This window comes from Thrips palmi, unplaced genomic scaffold (assembly GCF_012932325.1).
Source record: "Thrips palmi isolate BJ-2018 unplaced genomic scaffold, TpBJ-2018v1 HiC_scaffold_19, whole genome shotgun sequence".
NCBI lineage: Eukaryota > Metazoa > Arthropoda > Insecta > Thysanoptera > Thripidae > Thrips > Thrips palmi.
Genome location: NW_023144628.1, coordinates 7,065,175 through 7,085,199, shown reverse-complemented (window position 1 = coordinate 7,085,199; position 20,025 = coordinate 7,065,175). Strand labels below are relative to the sequence as shown.

Genomic DNA, 20,025 nt, shown 5'->3' with positions numbered 1-20,025 from the left:
GCGGCCGGCCGCGTTGGCGGCGCGATATGCGAAATGAAGTGGCGGCCGATCGGAAGGCGGACAGACAGACAGACAGACAGACAGACAGACAGACAGACGGGCCGGCCAATCAGAGAGGCGGGGTGACGCGGCCGGAGTGGCGTTCGGCGGCGCCCTAAAGGTCGGCGACGTCGTGGCGCAGGACTGCCGCCGCCCTGCCGCCGCGCACGCCTTGTCGTCGGCCCGCGACCTTGCCGTCGGCGCTCCCGCCCCGCCGCGCCCCGCCACGCCCCGCCACGCCCCGCTCCACTGCGCCCCGACAGGCGTGGCTCCGGCGGGGCGGCGTGGCGCGTGGCGATACGCCGCCGTGGCGACGCCGCCTTAGCTCGATTTTACAGCACGATTGCTTGGCGGGGCGTGGCGGGCGGGGCGTGGCACCGCCCCAGCAAACGCCCCAGGCAGGCAACTACAAAGCGACTAGACCAAATTTTTCACATCCGCGCACAGCGTTTGCTATGCGCCAGCGCGAGGACGTGTGACAAGATGTGAGCGAGTGTGTGTGTGTGTGTGTGTGAGAGAGAGCGAGTATGTGCTTTGCCTACCGGCACACCTTGGCCGCCACGCCTCCGTCCGAAAGGTCGCCGCCGGTTGCCCTTTCCGCCGGTTTATCTCGCGTTCCGGAAATGCTCGTCCGCTACATCCTCATCCTCGTCCTCCACGGGCCACGCGCCTCCTGTCTCTGCGCCCGTCCGTCTGTCCGTCCGTCCGTCTGTCTGTCTGTGTTTGTGAGAGAGTGACTTCACCCGGGCCACTTTGCCTCTGCCTCTGGGCGGTGACGTCACACACACATACCCGTCCCGCGACCCGGCCTGCTCGCCTCGCGGGCTGTGACTGCCGTGACTTCATGCGAGTGCAAATATGGAAAGTGATGTCACACGACCGCGACGCCCGGAGTGCCAGTACAACAGCCTGAGTGGCGGTGCCAACACAAACACGCACTTGGTGGCTTTTGGAGCTTTACTGCTTGGCGGCTTTTGGACTGCAGTGTCAGTGATTGGCGGCTTTTGGACTACAGTGTCAGTGCTTGGCGGCTGTTGGACTACATCGTGTGTCTTCCCGCGGGTGGCGCGGCGGGCTGATTGCTTTATTGGCAGTTTCCCCGAGGCCGGCTTGCCTGGCTTTGCCTGCCGGCTAGGGCTAATTAAGCCGCGCGGGCCCTGCAGTGCAGGCCGCGCAGGTGGCACGGCGCCCCCTCGCGCCGCTTCTAAACAGCCGGTTATTAAAGGCGTATGAGCGTGACGGGCTGGCTTCTCCTTCCGGCTGCGTTTGCTTGCACTTCTGCAGTGCTGTCGACGCGCCCCGTCTCGCTCGCACTCGTACCAGTGCCGCCCCCAAGGGTGCGAGAGAGACAGCGCGACGCAGCTCCCCGCCGTGCCGGCGCGCGGCATCGCCGTGCGGATAGCGTGGAGGCCGCGCGTTAGACGCGCTTGGACGCAGTCCGGGACGCAGTCCGGCTTCACACCGAATCCATTATTGGACCACACTTTTGTTTCGGCCGCCGCTTCGTGGTTCGTGCGAAAGGTGCTGGCGCCAGGCTCGGACTGGCCCCCAAAAGGCCCCAGCGGATAAGACCGCAAAAGGCCCCCGATCATCATTATGTTTTTGCCCTTCATGACCAACTTTGTGAGGCTACCGCTCCCAAACTAGTTGCGGTCAATAGCCTTCCCGATACAGGGCACGAAAGAGTAGGGTCTTTAAAATACTAGGGCGTCGAGGGAAGCCTTTTATGGCAACTAGATTGGACACAGTAGCCGCCCAAAGTCAGCAAAATCAGCAAATTTCCGAGATTCGACCACTTTTTGACCAACTTGGTCCAAAAATCGTTGCGGTCAAAGCCAAAATCGTTGTGGTCAACGTCTTCCCGACACAGGGCATGAAAGAGTAAGGTCTTAAGAATACTATAACGTCGAGGGAGGTCTTTTACGGCTACTAGATTGGACACAGTAGCCGCCCAAAGTCAGCAAAATCAGCAAATTTCCGAGATTCGACCACTTTTTGACCAACTTGGTCCAAAAATCGTTGCGGTCAAAGCCAAAAACGTTGTGGTCAACGTCTTCCCGATACAGGGCATGAAAGAGTAGGGTCTTAAGAATACTATAACGTCGAGGGAGGTCTTTTACGGCTACTAGATTGGACACAGTAGCCGCCCAAAGTCAGCAAAATCAGCAAATTTCCGAGATTCGACCACTTTTTGACCAACTTGGTCGGAAAATCGTTGCGGTCAAAGCCAAAAACGTTGTGGTCAACGTCTTCCCGATACAGGGCATGAAAGAGTAGGGTCTTAAGAATACTATGACGTCGAGGGAGGCCTTTTACGGCTACTAGATTGGAACCCCTGCGTCTGAAGTCGTAAAAAAATTGAAGGTAAAGTTTCCCATCCTGGCGGGAGTCGAACCCGGGCACGCCGTGCCCCGCCTCTTCGATGGTATCTGTCCGTGTCGCTGGGCGGCGCGTCTGCAGGGAGGCCTGGAAATGACCGCGCCGAGGATGTGTCACGTTTACGGTGCAGCGACGCTCGTTTGCTTTCGGAGACGTCGCAGACAATGACATCGGGCGGGAAATCTCGGGCCGGCAAGTCTCGCCGCTGTTAAAAAGCAAGCGATTCGCGCCTGCACTGGAAAGGGAGGGGGCATTGTCCAGATTGTCCGCCTTGATGTTCTCATCGCCGGGGGGGTCGTGGGGCCCTTTGCGTCGTCGGCGCGTCGTCGCCGTGAGACCACGTCCGTCGTCGTCGTCGTGGCGGCGGCACTGCTGCTATCCTGGCCGGCATCTCCTTCAGGAAGTGACAGTTGCTCGAGATGAGCCGTTTGCAGGAGAATTAAGCAAATGGAGCCTCGCCGCAGCATCGCGGCCTGCCCAGCCAATTAATGGGCACGATATAAGCATGCGTGTTGATAAGCCGCCGCCCCCCCCCCTCTCCTCCCCGCCACGCTCCGCCGCGGGACGCGGAAAGACAACGCGGGTATTAATAGTAATGAGCCTTGCTGCGCTTTCGTTTTGAATTCTTGCCTTTTTCGCGCTCGTTAGGCGAGGAACCTCCACTGCAGCTCGCCTGGCAGCGTGCTTGCAGTACTTGCAGCACTTGCAGTGCAGGCGCAGTATGCGTTGCTGGGGAAGAGAGCCGTCCGTCAGTGACTCACTCTCACTGCAAGCAAATGCAGGCTGTAGTTTTTTTGTTTTCATTTTTTTTTTTGTCGACGGACATTTTAATTGGCGTTCGTAATTTCCGAGATGGTTCTTATGTGTCTCGCGAGCAGCTGACGACGCGCGTGCACTCACACACGCAATACACACACACACACTCGTGCTCGGCCTTCAACCCGATACGTCGATAGGCAGGCAGGACGTGGGCTAGCGCGGCCGGAGCACGGAGACTGATGTGGCCACACTGTACGAGGTGAGGAGGTTACGGCATCGTTTGGGTCGGGACGGGAGGTGTTCCCTCCTCGGTCGGTCGGTTCACACACGGGTCAACCTCCAAGGGCGGAGCGGGGCGGAGCGGCCGAGGGAGGAGGACCACGCACAGGCCGGACAGACGGACAGGCAGGCACACTGCGTGCGAGCCAGATGGGCGGCCTTGTGCGAATGGGAATGATGGACTTTCGATGCTGCTCTCCTGAATACATGGATGAGGTTTCGCACACGGCAATGGCTGGCGTGCTGCAGGATGATTCCGCACAGCTCTCGTCTCGCTGTCTCTCTCTCTCTATCTCTCTCTCTCGCTCTCACACTCATGGGGCGTCCCGTCGGAGTGCGGGAGAGACAGAGCGACGTGCTGGAGGCTGCTGGAGGCTGCTGGAGGCTGCTGGAGGCTGCTGCAGGTGCGTGCGTCCACCAAGAGCGGCCCGTCCGCCACTCTGTTGCAGGGCAGCATCGCGTCGCCTGGATTACGAACAGTCGCTCTGTCTCTCTCGCGCCCCCGCGGGACGCCCCGGAGTGCGAGAGAGACAGAGCGACGAGGCCCGCAGCTGGATGAGGCCCGGTGGGCGAGCGCGGAGGCACGCGTGTCGCGTGCGCGGTGCGCAGTGCATCTGCGTATTTGAAATGCAAACGAGGGGGCGTCCGCAGTCCGCACTCGCATTTCGGTTTTCGCTTCGCTCTTCGCTCCGCGACCGCAGCGCGCCTCGTGTCGAAACTAGGCGCTGCTTTCCGCGTGCCCCGCGGCTCCGCGGCCGCAGGCTCATTCCGAGGGTCGGCTTCTTCGCGCCGTCTCTCTCGCACCTATACGGGACGCCCCGTGAGTGCGAGAGAGACATCGCGACGAATACGGCTCTCGGAATCGGTCTACAGAGCTGTGGAGCGGTACGGTACGCAGGGACACACCATTGAATGGGAGACTCAAGGTGAGGCCCAGTGCTATGCGCGTTCCTCCCCGTTCCCGTGCCGCCTGCACCAGGCGACGGAGAGCCTTTGCCCCGCCGCTTCCTGTTTCCAGGGCGATGCCTCCCTCCGTCTCTCTCGCACAGCTCCGCCACGCCCCACGAGTGCGAGAGAGACGGCGGGTGTCCACTCGGCTCGCTAATGGAAACGTTTCGTTCATTAGGTTGGCCGGCCTGCGGAACGAGTGCGAGGTGTTGAGCGGCGCTGCGTGGCGCAGCCTGGCAGTGCGATGAGCTTGGCTGCGTTTCGAGTCCCGGTCGCCGTCTGGCCCTCGGCCTGGCCTGGCTTCTGCTGCTTCTGGCTTCTAGTGTGGAGAGGCGGCTGCGAAGCCGCGAAGCCGCGAAGCCGCGAAGCCGCGAAGCCCCCGGCTGCAGTTGTCGGGCTCTGTGACGTGTACCTCCACGACGGCGGCCTCCTATGACGGACACCTCCACGACGGCCTCCTGTGACGGGCACCTCCACGACGGCGGCCTGCCAATCGGTGACTTGCACGTCGGCGGCCGGCACGACAGTGACCTCCACGACACGACGGCGACCTGACGCAGATCACGGTCTGCTGTGACGGCAAGCTGGTGCTGTTGGCGGCTCGCTATGACGGCAACCTGGTGCTGTTGGCGGCTCGCTATGACGGCAACCTGGTGCTGTTGGCGGCTCGCTATGACGGCAACCTGGTGCTGTTGGCGGCTCGCTATGACGGCAAGCTGCTGATGACGGCCGCATGCCGGCCGGGCCGACATGACGTGTGCCCCATTGTGGCCGCTGCCGGCCGGCGCGTCCCACGCCGACCGGCAGCCCAGCCGGGCCCTGCGGCCCTGCGCCACGTTTCCGGCTCGTTGCCTTGGAGTGTCATGTCAATTAGTCGTCCGGGCCGCCGTGCAGGACGCCGTCGTGCGGGCGTACCCGGAAACGGGCGCCAAACACACACAGTCCCTCATGACCCGGCCGGCGCAGTCGGTGCAGCACGCCGTCGTCGTCGCTCATGGCGGCCTCGGTGTGCTGCAGGCTGCAGGCCCTGCACTGTGGCCGGGCGGTGCTGCGTTTCCCCTGGAATGGAATGGACCGTTGCGGCTCGCTGCGGCGGGACAGTTCTGATCCGATGGCCGTTGCAGCGCGGCCTGCAAACTGCGCTGTCGTCGCTCCGTCTCTCTCGCACCCGCGGGGCGTTGGGTAGGGGTGCGAGAGAGACAGAGCGACGAGCCGCCGCTCGGAACCCCTCGGTGACCTAACCCAGATACTGCATGCGCTGCGCTGCTGCGCTCACGACCTTCCATACTGGGCGGGGCGTGGGCGAGGCGGCGAGGTCCGGCAAACAAAGCACGCGTCGCTCTGTCTCTCTCGCACCCACAGACTGGGCGGGGCGGCGAGGTCCGGCAAACAAAGCACGCGTCGCTCGAGTGGCGGATTTACGAGTCAAGTGGCGGTGATGTGAAATCCATAAGGCGAAGAGGCAGCGGCCGGCGCGTTTCGAGCGGTGCTGTCGTCGCTCTGTCTCCCTCGCACCCCTTCGGCGCGCCCCGTGAGTGCGAGAGAGACAGGACGTTCTGAAGCAGCCCGCGGGATGAGGGATGCGGTCGCGGTGCTCGTCGTAAACGCTGCGGCGGCAGCACGTCCGCTCCACGGTGTAGTGGAGACGGCTGGGGCCCCCGTTTTCATTTGGGCCGTTTGCGGCCGAAAAGGTTCGGTCGATTCGCTCGCCGCGTCCTTACCGCGCACCGCTCTCGCGTAATGTGGGAAAACACGTGCCGACGGTGTAGCAGCGTAGCACGGTAAAGCGGCCCTTGGGACGCAGGCAGGGACGGCCTGACAAAAAGCGAGGCGCTGCCTCCACTGCCACCGCGGCGTGTTTCGAGGTTTCGAGTCGTGATGTGATGGTTCCCCCTCCCCTCCCCTTTCTAGTGGCGTGGCGGGCGGTTCCCACTGCCTTCGCAGCCCCAGCGCAGCACGGCGCACGAAGGTGTGATATGACGAATGGTCCCGCTGCCAGTATTTAGCGTGCGACTTGGCGCTTCCTGCTTCTTTCTTTCATTCGACGCGCGGCCGCTCCGTTTCTCTCTCTCTCTCGCTCTCGTGGGGCGGCCCGGAGGGGTGCGAGAGAGACAGAGCGACGACACGGGCGGCAGGGCTGTCCACCGCGACCATGCACTGCACCGCCCTGGCACTAAACTGCAGGAGCCCGAGCGGAATGCGTAATTCGTCCGGAATTTAGCTGCTATTGTCTGTCTGTCTGTCTGTCTGTCTGTCGGTCCGTCGGCCGCCCTGCCCATTGTTGCGTCACGACGCCTTGCCGCACGCGCCGCGGCGCCGCCTGGCCGCCTAACTGCGCGATAACGCGCCGAACGAACCAATCAGCGGACAGGAACAAAAAACGGCGCTCGATAATCCGGCCGCCGGTGGCGCGAGTCGAACCCGGGTCAGCGGGGGCAGCTAACGGGCGGGCAGCGGCCGCGCAGTGCGGCTCGAGGGGTTTCATACGGGTAGCGCTTGCGGCGGCTGATCCCTCTCGCACTCGCGGCGCCAGCCGGCGCCAGCCCGTGGAGTGAGAGAGACAGGCCGAGCTGCCGCGGCTCGTTTCCAAAGGCTGTAGGAGCCGACGCCCCGCCGCGCCATGCGCGACCGGCAACACCGACAAGGACAGAAGATGACGATGTTCGGAGGAAAGAGAGAGACAGAGACAGACGCAGTCGCGGTGCGAGCCGCGAAAAAAGGAGGAGGGAGACCGAGCCGCGACTAGTGCGCGCGAGCGCGCGCTGCGCAGGCTTGTTAATTGTGGCGAGGCAGCGAAGCACTAACGCGCGCTGGTTTGAGTCGTGCCGAGTCGCGCCGAGTCGCACGGTTCGCGCTGATGGGCTGGAGGCGGTACAAACAACAAGCTGCGTTTTATTTCGAAAATCAGTGAGTCGGAAAAAAATACCTGTCTTCTTTTACCATGGCTAAACGACGGGAACAACAAAAGCAAACGTTTCGAAACCGGAAAGAATGGGTGTTAAAATGTTAAAAGGGGTTGTCATCAGTATTATTGTTTGAGGTATTTTGTTGTTGTTTTTTCGCTTTGCGCAAATGCACACGTCCTGCTAACGCCGCCGCCTCAGCGCGAAATTATTCACCGCAGCCCCGAGGTGGCCGAGGTGGCCGAGGTGGCGCGCTGAGGCGGTCCAGCCCGGTGGCGGTGCCGCGGAGCCGCGGTGCCGCAATCGGCGGCAAGTGTTAACCCAAATGCAGCGGCGGGGCTGTGGGGCGGCGGGCCGGCGGCGCACGCCGGGGCAGTCAAGCAGTACGACAAGCAGCTGCCACTTGGCGGCGACAGCGCGCCGACAGCGTGCCGACAGCGCCACGGTCCATTGTCCATGTCGGCTGTCGCCTCGGCTGTCGCCCGCTTGATAACGACCCGCTATCTTTACCCTGGCGGCCGATGCCGGGGGATCCCCGTCTCCGTCGCACTCGAGGGGCGTGCCCGGCGCGGGCAGGGGTGCGACGGAGGCAGAGCGACGACGCGAATGGCTGACCGCGACTCGACTCACTTTGCCGCGGCCGGGGTGCGAACGACGCCGTCGTTGGATAACCGTGCTTACATTAGGAGGGAAAAGCAAAGCGCGGGGCGGGGTATTCGAACCCGCGACCGCAGAGGTAACGCGCGTCGAGTGAGGACGGCGATGACGACGCAGCCGGAAGCCTTTTTGTCTGTTTTCGGGGCTTTGCCGCTGTGGTCGGCCGGGGGCGGGCCGGGGGCCAGGGGGCAGGGGCCGGGGGAACGAGGCGGTGCGTGACAGTGCGGCTCGGGCCATCCCCGATCCGCGGCCCCTCCAAGCAGTGCGGCCCGACGCTGCTTTCCGCTTTCGCCGAGGACGCCGTCGACGGCCAGCCAGAACGGCCAGAACGCCGTGCAGGCAGGCCGGCCCGCGGGGCAACAGGCTGCCCGCCAGCCTGCCCACGGCTCGACCTCCAACTGGACTTGACCTGCTCCAAGTGTAAGGGAAGCCATGGCATGACGTGGCAGGTTCGCGCCGAAGGCGGTCCGAGCGCCTTGGCCAGCCCGCAAGACGCGCCTGCTCGACGGGCCTGCCTACCCTCGCCTCGTAAGGCGCGCTCAGTATATTCCGTTCTGACCAACTTTGCGGCGACGCTGCTCTCAAACCAAGGCTGGAAATCGCACTCCGTGGTAACGGCAAGCTAAATAAATGTGGCATCAAAGAAAACTGCCCCGTGGAGGGAGAGCGTTTTACTCGATTTTATTGTTCGTGCCCGCGACAGGTCCCCTGGCCCACTGCGTGGCCCACTGCACTGCGGACTGCGCGACTGCGCGTCGCTCCGCACGTGTGTCTCGGCTCGCACAATGGCTCTGCAATTATCCCAGTGTAGTGGCAGTGCTATTACGGCGAGGCGCTCGACTCCACGTGCACTGTGCAGCGGGGCCGTCCCTATGCCGCGAGCCTCGGCCGAGTCCTGTTTAGCGACTCGGGAGCTCAAAACGCGTCTGGGGTTTCGGCCGCCTGCGCCGGTCTTCTGGCCCACTGTGCGCCGCCGGCCCGAGCTGGCAGCCCGCTGGCTGCATCCTCCGCTTTGATCTGCGTGCACTGCGTGCATTCCTGCCGCCGGCCCCGCCCGGCCCTCAGCTCCTGGCCGCCGCCCCGCGGAGCGCTGCACAGCCAGCGGCCCGGCCAGCAGGATGTTGAGCGCGGCGGCACCGCGGCACGGCGGCACGGCGGCACGGCGATGGTGCGATATTCATTGGCAAACTGCGCCTCTAACTCATCACAAACAGGTTCTTGTTCTTGCGTTGGGCCGCCGCTTCGGTCGCTTCGGCCACGGCGGTGGGGTGGGGGAGGCGGAAACGCCCAGCTCAGCCTGTGTGCCCCCCGAAGAACTCTTGGCAGAAAGTTTTAACTTCTGACTCAATTTTTGCCAAGGAATTGAATTCTTTTTTTTGGAAAGGGGGAGGGAGGCTGCGTTCTGCGTGACTCCACGCCGCACGGCAACTCACTGCAGTGTCGCGGCGTCTCTCCCACGGTGGGACAAAAGCGCAAAAAGGAGGGGCGTGTTGACCTGCCCGTCGTCCATCTCGCTCCGTCGCGTGGAGGGCAGGGCGCTTCTCGGACGGCCCGAAACAGTACCGGAGCGTTCCCAGCCGTGCGGGCCGACCGAGGGGCCGACACTGGCAGGTCGGCGGGTCGTCCGGCGCCCATCCCTGACCGCCGCCAAGACGTTTCCTTCTCTCTCGCATCCCGACGGCACGCCCCATGAGTGCGAGAGGGACAGAGGGACGTTCGCTCTGCGGGACGCCGGGGCGGCCTGCACGGCCTCCGTGACGCAACCCGCCGCCACGCCCGCCATTCTGCCGCTGACTTCCCACCGAAGAGCCCCGGGCGGCCCGGAGACGCGTTTCGCGGTGGCGTGGCGGCGTGCCACATGGGAACGGGCAGCACGATGACGACGCCGGGGTCGCGGTGGAGGGGGAAGGACCTGGCCTAGGCTGGACCAGCTTCGGCCGCTTCCGGACAGAGACTGTCCGACACGCTAGGATTTTATTCACCCACCCGTCGTGGCGGGCTGTTGACGGGGGCCCCTCCTGTCTCGTTGCGGCCTGCACTTCCACTCCTTGTTTCGGCTCCGCCTGGCGAACGCCTGGCAAGGCGCGCGCACCGACGAGAAGGAGAGACAGAGACAGAAAAAAGGGTTGAAAAAAGGCGTGAGCGAAGTCAAGACGGCAGTGCATGGCGGCCGATGGCAGTGGAGGCTTGCAGGGCCTTGCTGCAGGCTTAGGGGCCTACCTCGCCGGGCCTCGCCGTGCTCCATGCCTGCACGCGCCGCCGAGCGCGCCGAGCGCAGCAGCAGAGCGATTCCGCGGTGTCTCGTCGCTCTGTCTCTCTCGCACCCCCACGGCCCTACGCAAGGCCCTTCCAGTGCGAGAGAGACGGAGCGACGAACGCACCTCCGCTCGGAGTCAGCCGGCCGCAGCGCAGCAGTGTCATGTTCTAATTGGATCAGCATTTCTCTTGACTTTGAGCAAGCCCTCCCCCTTGCCCCCGCACCCCGCGGCCGTGAGGGCCGTGAGCGCGTCCCCCTGAACCCGACCTAGGCCAAGACCAACCTCGACCAGCCCGGAGGAGCCCCGAAGAATGCGCGGTGCAGCAAGGCCACACTAGCGCAGGAATGTTTCGGCATTCGACAAATTACCGCCAACACCTGCGCGCCGTTTCGACTTCCTCGCGAATGTCTCCACTCTTTTCCTTCCTCTCGTTCCCGTTATTTTGTCGTGGGAGCGTCGACTTGTCGGTTCCAGGGTTCACCATTCCGATCGAAGTCAAGCGCGTTCGAGCAGGCCACGGGCAAGTCCCCCTCAAACGGGCAGTTTATTGAGTCGAGGTGGAGTCCGCCCGCTTTTTCCGACGCACTTATTGGCACTTGTCTCCGCCGCTGCACCTGTCCGAGACGTGGTGTGTGTGTGTGTGTGTGTGTGTGTGTGTGTGTGCGGCTACCGTACATGGCGTCGCGTCCCGCCGCGGTGCCATCCGACACGCCGAGAGACAACTTTATGACACTAATAAACGGTTCACCTGCTACCTGCGGCCGCCAGCCCCTCCAGCCCCGCCGCCCCGCCCGCCTGACCCGACGCGATGCGACGCGCAGCACCGCGACGCATGCCGCTTAGGCCCTTGCCGCCGGGGAAGGAGGCAGGGGAGGGGAGGGGGAGGATGAACATGTCACCGTAAGGAGGGGCCTTAACTTTACACACTCGTACAGGGAACAAGGGCAAGATATGGTGACTGTGTGTGTAACTCTGTGTGTGTGTGTGTCTGTGTGTGTGTGCCGCGATCTTTAAGGGAAGCCGTGTGTAGACTTAGCTGCGTCGCCTTGTTGCTGCTCTACTTTACTCGATTACCAATGAGTGTGTGCGCGCTGTGTGTGTGTGTGTGTCGATGTGAGAGAGTGTGTGTGTGCGCGCGATTCCGCCATCGTATTTTACACGTCGCTCGTCGAACACTCTGAAACGCGGCCGTTTGTGTGTGTGTGTGTGTGAGCGTGTGTGAGCGCATTCAAGTGCACGTGTAGATGTCTCTAACGAGATGCCTCTCTCTCTTTCTGTTCCAGGTAAGCGCGCGTGCGTTTCCTCTGCGACGGCTTTCCAAGGCGGCGTTGGACTTGCGCCGCTAAGTAGTCATTTTTTTTCTCTCCTCGCCTTTGCTCTGGACATGACGTGGGATTCGGCGCGTCTTGAACCCGCCCTGTTCGTATTTAGTGCCGACCCGCACGGCACCGGCCGTGTACTGGCGGCGGGTAGCTGGCTGGTACACGCTAAAAGAGGAAAGGAATAAGGAGCGAAAATATGAATTAAAATTAAAAGAATGGTAATGAGGATGGAGGCATTAATCGTCGCTGGGGGTGGCGGCTTGGCTCGTGTCCGCGACTGGCGTCCGCAGTCCGCGCGCCGCGGAGGCTCTCACGGAGTAATCAAAGCGCCGCCGGCGGACTGATTCCGAGCGGGAGGTCTCTGTCTCTCTCTCTCCCTCGCACTCAGGGGGGCGTGCCCCGCAGGTGCGAGAGAGACAGACGCCAGGATGACCGGGACGGGAAAAAATGAAGAGGAACGGCGCGAGTGCGATGCGATCCTGCGCGGATAAAAGGAGGGAGAATGAGCGAGGCGGGGAAAAAGGAAAAAGGGACAGGACAAAAAGAGGACTGGGAGTTCCATCAGGAGGCGAGCGGGAGGCCTTCCAAATCTTCCTACATGTCGGCGCTGCCATTTTTTACGCTGACGGCGTGCTGGCCCGTCGGCCGGGACGGCCCGCGATCCGGACACGCACCCCGCCGACGACGTGAGGGCCTTCTTCTTCTTCGGCGAGCGCGGCTCGCCTGCGTCGTCGTCTCGGGGTGTCTAGAGTTTTGACCACCTCCACCGGTCTTCTGGCCCACTGTGTGCCGCTTGCTCGGCCTGGCATAATATTTACCCTGGTTGCGGCGGGGCGGTGGCACCGTGACACCACCAGGCGCAAGGCGCGCCACACCACGCCGGGCGAGAGGCCGTGTCGACACCGGAGTGGCCGGCGGGAACACATCTGCGCCGTGGGCCCGGCCTCGCCTCCTGCAGTAATGAGAACATCGGCGCTCAAACCACGTCCAGAGCACTGTCAGCGCCAAACAGGTCTTCTGCCCCACTGAGCGGTGCGCCGGCGCCAGCCGAGCGACTCAGGAGAGCGGCTCGTCGCTCTGTCTCTCTCGCACCCGCACGGAGAACCCCTTGAGTGCGACAGAGACAGAAACGTCTCTTCTGAGCCGCTCGGCAGCCGATAGAGACCGCAGTGGAGCCGCGCGCGCTGCCCGAACGCCTCATATCCTCATTTGGTATTCAAGCGTTCGTCATCGCCGGTCGCGAACGGCCGCACTGCCCTTGATAAATGCCCGGCTTCTCGGTAGCCCTGCCCGGTGTCCAAGGGTTGGACATCTTTAAAGTCTGTCTTTACTAAAAAGTTCGTAGCAGAAACGACGCATCAAATTAATTTTCGTGGGTTGGCACCAATATGCTTGCCGTCTGCGCCCTTTCGAAAATCGCGAGGCTGAAAGAACGAACAGGCGCCCATTGAAACTGCCCCTCCATTGTTGCTGAGGTTGGATTGTTTGGCATGCTCTCAAAGGCTGCGGTTGTCTTGTCATGTTTTCCTCGATTTTCAACTAGTTATGGAAACGGGAACACCGTGCAATGCGATTAGCATTGGAATTTTTTACGCTGACGGCGTGCTGGCCCGTCGGCCGGGACGGCCCGCGATCCGGACACGCGGACACGCACCCCGCCGACGACGTGAGGGTCTTCTTCTTCTTCGGCGAGCGCGGCTCGCCTGCGTCGTCGTCTCGGGGTGTCTAGAGTTTTGACCACCTCCACCGGTCTTCTGGCCCACTGTGTGCCGCTTGCTCGGCCTGGCATAATATTTACCCTGGTTGCGGCGGGGCGGTGGCACCGTGACACCACCAGGCGCAAGGCGCGCCACACCACGCCGGGCGAGAGGCCGTGTCGACACCGGCAGGGCCGGCAACACGGCCCCGTGGACTCTGCTCCGCCGTCGCGGCCCGGCCTCGCCTCGCCTCGCAGTCAAATGAGAACGTCGGCGCTCAAACCACGTCCAGAGCACTGTCAGCGCCAAAACAGGTCTTCTGCCCCACTGAGCGGTGCGCCGGCGCCAGCCGAGCGACTCAGGAGAGCGGCTCGTCGCTCTGTCTCTCTCGCACCCGCACGGAGAACCCCTTGAGTGCGACAGAGACAGAAACGACTCTTCTGAGCCGCTCGGCAGCCCGATAGAGACCGCAGTGGAGCCGCGCGCGCCGCGCCGAACGCCTCATATCCTCATTTGGTATTCAAGGCGTTCGTCATCGCCGGTCGCGACGGCCGCACTGCCCGCATTGATATAGCCCGGCTTCTCGGTACGGCCCGCCCGGCCCGCCCGTGTCGGCGAACGATATATAACTCGCGCGATTGTTGTAGGGGCGCTGCTGCCGCTGCTACCGCTCCCACCAGCGCTGCGCCCGTGTCGGACAAACAAAATGAAGACCAGGGCTTATTAGATCGCTATTGACTATTCAATGCCATGTAAATAAGCCCGCCTAGCTCCTAGCACCGCGCTGCCGAGCGACTCAGAAGAGTTGTTTCGTCGCTCTGTCTCTCTCGCACTCGTGGGGCTCTCCGTGAGGGTGCGACAGAGACAGAGCGACAACAAACCGATCTGCTGAATCGCTGGGCTGCCTGGCCGTGCCCTCCGAGGCCGCCGTCGTGCCCGTGAGCGATGCTGCACGTCTCCTAGCCTGCAGCTAGCTTGCTAGCCGGGCGGCGGCGACTTCTCGGAACCGTCGCAGCAGCAGCAGCAGCGAGCCGGGTAGGGTAATCGAGACTATCGAAATATGACGGCGTGGGGCTGCAGCCTGAGAGTCGTTTCCGTCGCTCCGTCTCTCTCACACCCGCACGGGACGCCCGATGAGTGCGAGAGAGACAGAGCGACGAAAACGAGTCGCGGAATCGGACTGGCGCGCTGCTGCGGTGCCGCCCCCGCGGCTGCTCTGCCTTGACCACCTCGTCGGGGAGAAGAGGGGGCCGCGCGGCGGGCTCGCACCACCGCCGCGAGGCCGCGAGGCGGCTGTCCATATTTCCACCAGTGCGGGTCCGCGGTTCTTTAGGCGCGGCCCCGCGGCCCCACGCACGACAGTCGCGCCGCGGTCTCGCCGCTCGCCGCGTGTGGCGGTCGGCACTGCCAGCGTCGCCAGCATGCCGTGGTGGCCGCTTCTCGTCGCGGTGAGCAGCCTGCCATCTTCCATCCCGGCTTTGAGGAAATTTCCTCTGGATTTCTGTGTGTGCGCGCGCGTGTGTGTGCGTGCATGTGTGTGTGTGTGTGTGTGTGTATGTGTGTGTGTGTGTGGGGGGGTGTGAGGGGGGCTCGCGGAGCGGCAGCAGGTCCGCGTGCGGGGGCAGCGCCTCGAGCAGCGCCGCGGGGACCGGCCGGGACGCTGCAGCAGGCAATCGCAGGGCGCATCGCCGTGCCCTGGCGGTGCCGCGGTGCCGCAGTGCCTCGGGCCGGAGAGGAGGATGTGGAGGATCAGCAGGGATCGCTTTGCAGCACAAAGTGAGCAGGGCGCGGTGGGGCGCGGCGGGGCGCGGCGGTAGCCAGATGCTGTCAGCGGCGTGCACGACTACCCGAAGGGACGATGTAGTTATATGTAGCGCTGCCGGCCGGCCGGTCGGCCGTGCATCGGGTGGCTCACCGCCGCCAATTCGTTGTTTGTGAAAACGAATAAACAACGACAACATCCAGCACACGGGCAGCGCTGGACGCTGAAGTGACCCTCCGGAGGCCGAGCGCCATGTGGGACGTGACAGTGACCTTCGTCGGGGACGCGCCGCGCCACCTGTGGCAGGCCCTCGGCCGCAGACTGATTCCGAGAGTCGCTCTGCCTCTCTCGCACTCATGGGGCGTCCTCTGCAGGTGCGAGAGAGGCAGAGCGACGAGAACGACTCTCGGTGTGCAGTCCGTGCAGGCCGGGACCTGACGTGTTCGCGGCGCTCTGGCTGACCGGCGCGTTTAAGTCTCCCGCAGTGCTGAGCGATTCCGTGGGGTCATCGCTCTGCCCGTCTCACCCTCCCGGGGCGCCCCATGAGTGCGACAGAGACAGAGCAGCGCCCGAGTGAGTGTAGAGGCTCCAGTGCCGCGGCATGCCCACTGTCCACCCGACTGGAAAGGGTTGGTCCCCGTTCGGTCCCCGTTCGGTCCCCGTTCGGTCCCCGTTCGGTGCGCGTTCGGCCCCCGCGCCCTGCGGCCTGCGGCTGCAGCCCGTTGCGCAACGTTGCAAAACCGCAAGCCGCGAAAACGGCGCGCCGCCCCGCCTCGCCACGCCCGGCGCGTTCCAGCGCCCCAGCCGCTGTCGGCCGCCGGCCCGCCAAGGGATGATCCAGTAATTGAACCTGAACCTGCACGACGGCGACGCGGCCGTTGCTACCGCCGCTCCCCGATAGCCCGCGCGTTGTTGTTGTTGTTGTTGTTGTTGTTGTTGTTGTTGTTGTTGTTGTGGCGGCTGTTGTTACTGTTGTTTGTTGTGCTGTTGTTGCGGCTGCTGTTGTTGTTGATCGGGGTGCTCCGGGGCCCGAGGATCGTAAGGGCGGCTTTATGAAGTGGTCGTGACGCCCGGATGGCCGCCTCGGATTCGCGTCGACTTTGATGGCTTCATCGCGGAGGACATCGAGTGTAGCAGCAGTGGCAGTGCAGTGGCAGTGGCATTGCAGTGCAGTGAGGGGGAAGGGAAGCGAAGGGCGGGTAATGAGACTCTTGGGGTTGCCCGGCCCGGCTGGCCGGTATTGAGCGGTCTCTCTGTCTCTCTCTATTTCTCTTTCTCTCTCTGTCGCACTGGGTCTCGTTATTCCGACCGGCTTGTTTCTGTCGGCTAACTAGAGCGGCCCGGCCTAGCCGACGGCGACCGCGGAGCCGCGGAGTTAGTTGTTAGGCCGAGCGGAGCGGCGAGGCGCCGTGTCAAGCCGAGCTAGCCGCGGCCACGTCGCGAGCCGAGCCGGGCGGGGCCGAGCCGAGCCGAACAGGGCAGTGAAAGTGACGTGGAGAAAGGGTGGGGAGCCTGGGGGAGCATGGAGACAGGGGTGGACGCGTTTCGGGTGGCATGTCCTCGAACGGGCCTCGAATCAAACCCCACGCACCTGCAAGTGCAAGTCCAAAACGAGTCTAGCTGTGCTGTGTCCGCCGAACGGGTCTTCTGGCCGATCCTCGCTCAGCACAGTGGCGTTCCGGAAGGCCGAACGCGTCTCAATCGCGCCGAGAGTCGTCCCATTGATGGACGACGTCCCGGATGACGTCCAGGATGACGACGTCCAGGATGACGTCCCGCGGGATTGGCGGTCGGCGGCGCCGGTTCGCGCGCTTTTTTTTTTCTTTTTTCCACTGCCGCCGCGATGCCACGCCTTTCACTCGCATTCCTAGTTCGGTCATCGACTTGAGTCGAGTCGACTTGACGGCTATCAAATAGAGCTCGGCGACGTCGGCGCGGGCCGGGCCGGGCCGGGTCCGGACAGCCATGCAATCGGAATGCAGAATGCACACTTCGTGATAAGGCTGTGCCTCGCTGTGCTTTCCTTTCCCCCGCGGGAAGGAGCCATCGCGCCATTGTGCCTGGCAGGACGGGGCGGGACGGGACGGCGTCGGGACGCCGGGACTCGGACGGGATAGTCCTCGCCCTTTACCCCCACGAACAAGCCCGCCCGCCCGCCAGCCCGAGCGAGGCTTGGCTGGGAATCAATTGCTGATGGCCGCCTCACGCGCCCCGCCGCGCCGCGCCGCGTCGTCACGATGGCCGCATGGACGGGCACCGCCGCCACGGCTAGCTTGCTGTTCTGGACGCTTTTCGCTTTCCTCCGTCGGCGCCAAGTTTTTGGCGGGCGGCGTGGCGCGGCGTGGCGGCGGTCCCACGGCGGAGCGCTGCCGGCACTGCTGCGTGCCTCAAATTGATGAGCCGCCATAAATCAACACGGTGGGCGGCCCGCCTGGCCCACCGCGTGGCCCGCCACCCGCGGGGCCGCGACGGTGCGGTGCGGTGCGCGCTTGCGGCCGGCGTGATGTAAGCCGCGCTGGACGACAATGCGCCAATCGGAACTTGGAGAGCGAAGGGCTCGGGGGGCCACAGTGGATTTGCCAGAAGACCGGTGGAGGCGGCTAACAACTCTGGGCGCGTTTAGAGCTCTAGAGTCTCTAAACAGGACTCGAACCGAGCGTGTGACCCACCAATGGATTCCTCGTTCGAAGAGCAATTCATTGGTGGGGTCACACGTTCGGTTCGAGTCCGATTTAGCGACTTTCGAGCTCATTACGCGTCTAGAATCTTGGCCGCCTCCACCGGTCTTCTGAGGAGACTCGAGGAGAAGGGCTCGGTTCCGAAGGCAAGATTTATGGGAAGGGCGCTGTCAGGCCGTCTGGGGTCGCGGCCTGGGCCTGTCAGGGTCGCGTATGAACGGCCCGAGGTCGTAACTCCGAGCCCCGGGCGAAGGGTCGTCGCGTCGCCGACGGCCACGTCAAGGAAGCGAGCCGGGTGTGCCGCCAGGTTACTGCACAGTACTCCGACCAGCGCGTTCGTCCGCCCTGTCCGTCTCTCTCGCGCTCGTGGCGCGTCCCGGAGGGGGTGCGAGAGAGAGAACGAGGGAGACACCGCGCGCTCGTAATAAGGACGGTGTAAGGACCGGCCTTCCCGGGCAGCCGGGGCAGGCAGGCAAATATTGAAGACCTTTGGCGGAGATTTACGGGCAGGTCTCGGGGAGTCTCGGCGAGGTGCTCGCTTTTACGAGCCGGCCGTGTGGGAGGCGCCGAGGCCGCCCGCCAACGCCCACACACACGGACACACGGACACACGGACACACACACACACACACACACACACACACACACACACACAACACACACAGGAACGGGCGCACTCGACCGAGGGATAGCGAAAAGAAGACCTTTTTCTCGGTGCCGCTGTCCGGCCGAACGAAAACCTTTTTTATCGATGCTATGAGGAATGGCGGGTCGTTTCGCTTCGCGGTCCCACCACACTCGAAGTGAAGGGCCATTCGGCGGAGTGCTTGTGGGTTCGGTCGGCGTTGCGGCGTTTGTGGCGAGGGAGGGACGGGCCGGGCGGTGCGTCGCGGACATTCCGATTGGCCAAAGCGCCAAAGTGAGGCGAGGCGGCGGGGTCCGGTCGCAGCGGGACCAGCGGGACACGGCGACGTCCTCCTGCCTCCCCGCCGCCGCCGCGGACCTCCCCGCCCTCCAGGACGGCCCGACGGCCAGCCCAAGCACGGCACGCTGCACGCCGCGCCGTGGGGGCGACGACCCGGCCCCAGTGCAGCCAGCACCGCCAGCACACGGCGCACCGACGCCGTTTAGCGGATTCCTCGGCAAAAGCGCTGCTCCTGGCGGACACGCGCGGCAGTGTGCTTCCGAACGGTGCTTCGTCGCTCCGTCCCTCTCGCACCCTTGCCTACCGGCCCTTGTGTGCGAGAGAGACAGCAACGCTGTTCGGAATGAGCCTGCCGAGGTGCGCGACGACGTCGTCGGCGAGGTGACTGCGGAGCGGCGTCGGGGCGGGGCGGCCGGAGGACCCGGGCGTCGCGCGGTGCCGCGCAGTCAGTGCCCGGCGGGTGCAGTGGGCACGAGTGGGCAGGACGTGCAGGTCCAGCTCGCGGCCGCTGACCCCGCTCGATAGAGAAAAGGAGGGGGAGGGGAGGGGTCCAGCCTCCGCTATGCCTCGGCTATGCCGGCCTCATCATCGGCGCGGCGCCGCGGGACGTCAGGAAGGCGCTCTCGTTGGCGTCGTCCGCGGCGCCGTCGCCGGCCTTGGCGTCGTGCTTGCGGTGGTCCGGGCCTCGGTCCGGGCCGGGCAGGGCACCGCCTCGTGGGCGTCAGGCAGCGACCCCTCGCCGGCTATTTTCCTCTCTCTCTTTATTTTTTCCGGGCCGCGTGTCCGAGAGTGCAATGGCGCGCGTGGGCCGCGCTGCATTTCGCCGTGCTCGCCGTGTAGGTGGCGAACAGCCTCGCGTCCTTTGTGAGTCGACAGCGGCGGAGATAGCCGACGAACGAACCAACGACACGGACGTCGCATCAGTCGCGTCTCCCCCGCGCTGCGTGCTTTTTACACACTCTTCCCGTTTTATGAGCGTGTCGGGGAGTTTCGTTTCGTTTTTGGACTGCAAATCGACCGTCGTCCACCTCGGCCACGCCCCCCGCCCCCGCCCCCGCCGCCGAGGCGTTTAGTGTCGTGCCGCTAGAGGGCGCTGACCTCGGCGCCGCGCGGTGTGGTGCATGATGCACTGCATGTTGCTGGGCGCGTCACGCCGCGGCAGGCGCTGCACTGCGAGGCACCGCGAGGCACCGTCGGCCCAAAGGTCAGCGGGAATCGCCCCTGGCCAGCCTGGGGCCGTCCTTTCCCGTCCCCGTCCTGGAGTCCTGGAGCCTCCAGTCCGGAGCGCCGCTATTTTCTGGTCAAAAGGCTCGGCCGGAACCGGAGAAAGAGGGAGGGGCGGCCCGGCATGCCAATCCGGCGATACTGGAGCGATAGCAGGGGACGCTCTTCTTTATGGCCGAGGGCCACCACGCCGCG

General features: G+C 64.1%; 1 protein-coding gene across 3 annotated transcripts in view; it reads left to right on the top strand.

The window, feature by feature from the left end:
• The window catches only part of LOC117646083, a 96,486-nt gene that overhangs the window by 64,017 nt on the left and 12,444 nt on the right, over positions 1-20,025 (top strand). The window contains exon 1 of one of the 3 annotated variants that reach the window (XM_034386769.1): positions 14,616-14,689. The exons of the other annotated variants lie outside the window; for them this stretch is intronic. Within the exon in view, the coding sequence (XP_034242660.1) occupies positions 14,663-14,689 (27 nt within the window). The 5' untranslated portion in view covers positions 14,616-14,662. Of the gene's footprint in view, positions 1-14,615; positions 14,690-20,025 lie in introns of those variants that run through there. 3 annotated transcript variants of the gene reach the window in all.